The 4,577-nt window shown below is 23.2% G+C and overlaps 1 protein-coding gene across 1 annotated transcript; it reads right to left on the bottom strand.

The window, feature by feature from the left end:
- Nucleotides 1–175: 175 nt before the first annotated feature.
- Nucleotides 176–2,794, bottom strand: LOC112590849 (DNA-directed RNA polymerase III subunit RPC10). Its single transcript, XM_025334426.1, has 2 exons — nt 2,415–2,794; nt 176–377 (listed from the first exon to the last, which is right to left on the bottom strand). Exons 1-2 carry the CDS (start codon nt 2,592–2,594, stop codon nt 198–200), a joined length of 360 nt encoding a protein of 119 aa, XP_025190211.1. The 5' UTR covers nt 2,595–2,794; the 3' UTR covers nt 176–197.
- Between the last annotated feature and the right edge of the window lie 1,783 nt (nt 2,795–4,577).

The following is a 4,577-nucleotide window of genomic DNA, read 5'->3' as shown; positions in this document are numbered from 1 at the left end:
TTTTGATTGTTGTTATTTAAAAAAAACAACAATTATTTAGTGTTTTAACTATAAAAGAATAATTATAGAATAAAAATCTGATTTTAAAATTATGAACTATGTGTTATTTTATTTAGTAGTATATAACAAATATTAGTTAAATATTTTTCTTAAAAATAAATAATTAAAAAAGGTATAATATATATATAATTAATAATTTATTCTCGCCATCTATGTCCACAGTTACAACATTTATAGAAAACAGTCATAGGTTCATCTGCTGATCTAGTTTGAACTTGTAAAAAGTATGCTCTGCCATGATTACATGTATTACAAACTACATCAATTGAATCTACATTTTCCCATGCAGCTTTGCCTCCCAAAACTGAGTCTATTTCCTGAAAATATGTTACAAATTATATATTAAATAAGATTTTTGTATAATTTTGTTCAAAATTTTACATAATACATTAGTACAAATGCATACATAATTTATTATTCTAATGGGAAATTGGATCAATGAAAATTGTTTAATATTGATTGAGTTAAGGATTTTGTAACATTTTCCAGCAGTTTCTGGACCAGGCATATTTAATGTGTAACTTGAATTTTTTGTAGCCTTTGGATTACTCAGAATATCAGAAAGTTTAATGAAAGTAAAAAAAAAAATATATATATATTTAAATCTTATTTTGTGTTGTAACTGTTAGAAATATATATTTTGGTGTACATATTAAGTATTATAATATTTATGTACTGTTTCAAAGATTTGTATATATTTTATTTAGAAAAGTTTTTTGTACAGCTAGCATAGTACTATATAAATTGCTGGAACAGTACATAAACATAATATATAATATGTATATCAAAATATACATTTCTAACAGTTACAACACAAAATAAAAATTGAACATTTTTTTCATTTAACTTTTCAATTGCTATTAAGTTAATACTTAATATTTTATATGCCTGGTATTAATACTAATACTTCCTTCGTATTATCATCTATATGTTGCAAGTAAAATACATATTTAAATTTCAACTAAAAACAATTTAAGTAATTTAAATACCACACAAACTCGTCGGTAGTGACATTTTAATTACTAAAATTAAACTATGAGTTATTGAAGAGAATACAGATAAGTATATAGCTGTCCTTAGCAATATAGCAATATATTTCAGATATTTTAGATCATGGTTAACTTTAAATTGATGGGTGATGGATCCTCTTTAGTTTAGGAATTATATGATATATTTTATTTAAAGGAAGTTATGTGTGTTTTAAGAGCGTGCAATTTACAATTTTAAAATACTCATAACTTGTTTAAATTAAAATATAATAAAAGCCTATGAGATGCCCTAGATAATAATCTCACTTTTAAATTTCAAAAGAGGTCAATTCATTCTAATTTTCAAGCTGAAGGAGCTAACGTGATCATCTGAGTACTATTTGCCATGTTATGCATTTGTAAGACGGAGACAACATATGCGGGTACGACATCCTCTTGATTAATAATTAATTAAATGATTTGAAGGGAACTATCATAAACGGTGATTACTTTACTATTAACTTGAAATATTTTATTAGTAACTACTTAAATACATGATTATATAGGTAGATTGGTAAACTTATAATTATATAAAACTATATATTAATATACTGATGTTAGTTTTATTGTTATGGATATATAGCGTAATATTTATCTTTTAACAAAACAAACATAAATTAATTAAACATTTTGTTTTAATTGAATGGTTAGTATTTATGTATATATATATATATAATTGTTACTATATTGTAAATATTGTGAATAATAATAATAATAATAATAATAATAAAAAAAAAAACAATTCAAATAAAATATAAATTATGGAAACATAATTTTAAAAAGGTGTTTTATTTTTCAAAATTGTATTTTAAAAAAAATCAAATTAAAAAACATCCCTTTCTTAAATTAATGGTACAAAATAATTGATAAAAATTAAGAGTGTACCTAATAATTAACTAAAATTAATTACATTAGATAAAAACTAGTACAAAATCTAGTTCAGTAAGAAATTTTTTTACAGGATATAGTCACTAATAAATTATTTTTTAAATCAATGTGTTGGTATGTTTGGAATTTAAATAATGAGGGATCATTAAAATGAAACTCGGGTCTTTATCTTTTTCTCAAAAATATTTTAGACATAGGTAATTTAGACCATATTAGTGATATACTTAAAACTTTATCATTGCCTGCTTGGTTTTAACCATGAATACTAAATTAACCTGTACAGTAAGCTAAAAATTCAGTCTGTTAAACTAAACACAGTAATTTGTTACAATTTTGTCATATTCAAGTACATAGCAATTTCATAAGAATCACTAATATGGATGAAAAGACTATTATAATATAGTGTATTGTTTGATGATAATAATGAATATTTTTTACTTTTAGTTTATAAAACGATCGGGAAGCAAGCATGACATTTTTGATTGCTGAGAAGTATGGACACACTTGACATTTTTGTCTCATCTCGCCCATATACTCGTCCAGGTGAAGAATGTTTGAACAGTTTGGACAGAAATCAATATAGCACATACTACTCTCATTTACCACTTTGCTGCTCATTTTGAAAACTGAGTATTTTGTTTTATAATAATACAAATAAAACTGTATACACTATATAAGTAGTTGTTAAACGCACTACGCACTATAAAATGTATGCTAATACGTAATATACCAAAATATCAGACTACAGAATAATTGAAATTTAATAAATTTAGTAACTTCATTTACTTATTTTATATTTTGAGATAATTGATTAGAGTGATCACTATTCACTGATCAGACAGTAAAATTTAAACGGTTGATATCACTCACTAAGATAGATAACAATATAGATAACAATTTATTCATCCGTCAGTGATAACACAATCTAGCAAAAAACTTACCGCCAAATTTAATTATTATATTTTATTTAAATTTAATTATTTATTTAATAATTGATAAATGTTTTTTATCTTATATTTATAAATAATAGTTTAATATTACATTGTAATATATTATTCATTAAAATATTAATTTATCTAACTTTCTATGAAAAATATTTAATTCAAATGTACAATGCTTAAATTAATCATACTTAATACTTACAATTTAAAATAAAAGTTAGGAATATTGTATACGATATGCATATTATAAATTTTATAAAATGAAAATGTTAAATGAAATTTAATACATACTTTAAAAAACAAAAATCAATTTTTATGATATTTAAACGGGGATCAATTTGATCCAAACAGGAAAAAAATGTTATATTTTAGAATATTAAGTTCGTAATATAAAGAGTAATATTGTGACACAAACAAAACAAAATTAAAGTACTACCTTTTTATAATAATACATACACATACGCGCACGCCTATTAATTTTTAAAAAACGATAGTTCTACCTTTCTGTTTGGTTATTTGTTCGATATTCGTTATAAGGAGTGATTTGATGGAAATTCCATGTTGATGGTGAAATATCTTGGAAGTTGGAGCCTAATACCATTATTAGAATTATACCTATTACTTCTGTAAGGCCATTTAAATTAATGGTACCAAAAAAATGTACCAAACCTGTTGTTTTCTGTAATGCAAAGTTTTTAAAAAATTGATTTTCATTAATAGGTACATACTTGGTTTTATGATAAAAATTCCAAACTATTGAGTTTTTTACAAAATGTATTTAAATTGTTATTATTTAAAACATGAAATAATAAATAAAAATTATATTGAATATTTATTAACTTCATATTTAGAATACTTTAAACTAGAAATATTGTATCATTTATATGTTTTTGGCTAATGATTAATAATTTATACTGAGTTACATCTAAAACTAGTAAATATTAGTGCGAAGCATTATTTCAACGAATCTGGATTACGAATTTAATCCGGTTTTTCCTATATCTGAATTTGAAATAATTAGCTAGCGTTTCATTATGATCTATTAAATATGATCTCGGATCTATCGACAGTCAACTTAATGTGATATCATTTTTAAATAAAATACTCTACGTTTTTCGAGTGTTCCACAATTTTTTAACTTAATAACCCAGAGAAACTTTGTCGACAAGTCATAATATTATAATGAATAAAATAATTATATGGGTGCCTATTATTATTTCTTATAATTTTAAGGTAACTCTAAATGAATAAAGAAGAATCCTTAATTATTGTGTATCTACTATGCAGTAATGTAGTATATACGTATATTTATAGACTTAAGATGATTATTACACGACGATTATCATTATTGGATTATTATAATTTTGTAAATCTATACATAAATGTAGTCAAATTGCCTGCATATTGCGCCAGATAAGCCGCACAGTCAACTATTAGAGAGTACCACAGATCAAATAAAACTTCATTTTATCTGTTGTAATGCCATACACATTAATACATTATGTGTTATTATTTAATATCATAAAAAAAGAATGGTTTTTTAAATTCAGAACGGAGCCATGAATTTATTTATTTTACAATGATAGGTACGTGTTTTTTTTGTGTTTATGTATACGATAAGTAATCAATAAAATGCTTAGATTTTTAATTTTGAGAATGA

This window comes from Melanaphis sacchari, unplaced genomic scaffold (genome assembly GCF_002803265.2).
Source record: "Melanaphis sacchari strain LSU unplaced genomic scaffold, SCAv2.0 Contig120_pilon_pilon, whole genome shotgun sequence".
Taxonomy (NCBI): Eukaryota; Metazoa; Arthropoda; class Insecta; order Hemiptera; family Aphididae; genus Melanaphis; species Melanaphis sacchari.
The sequence above is the reverse complement of the archived record's forward strand: the minus strand, read 5'-3'. Positions and strand labels throughout refer to the sequence as shown.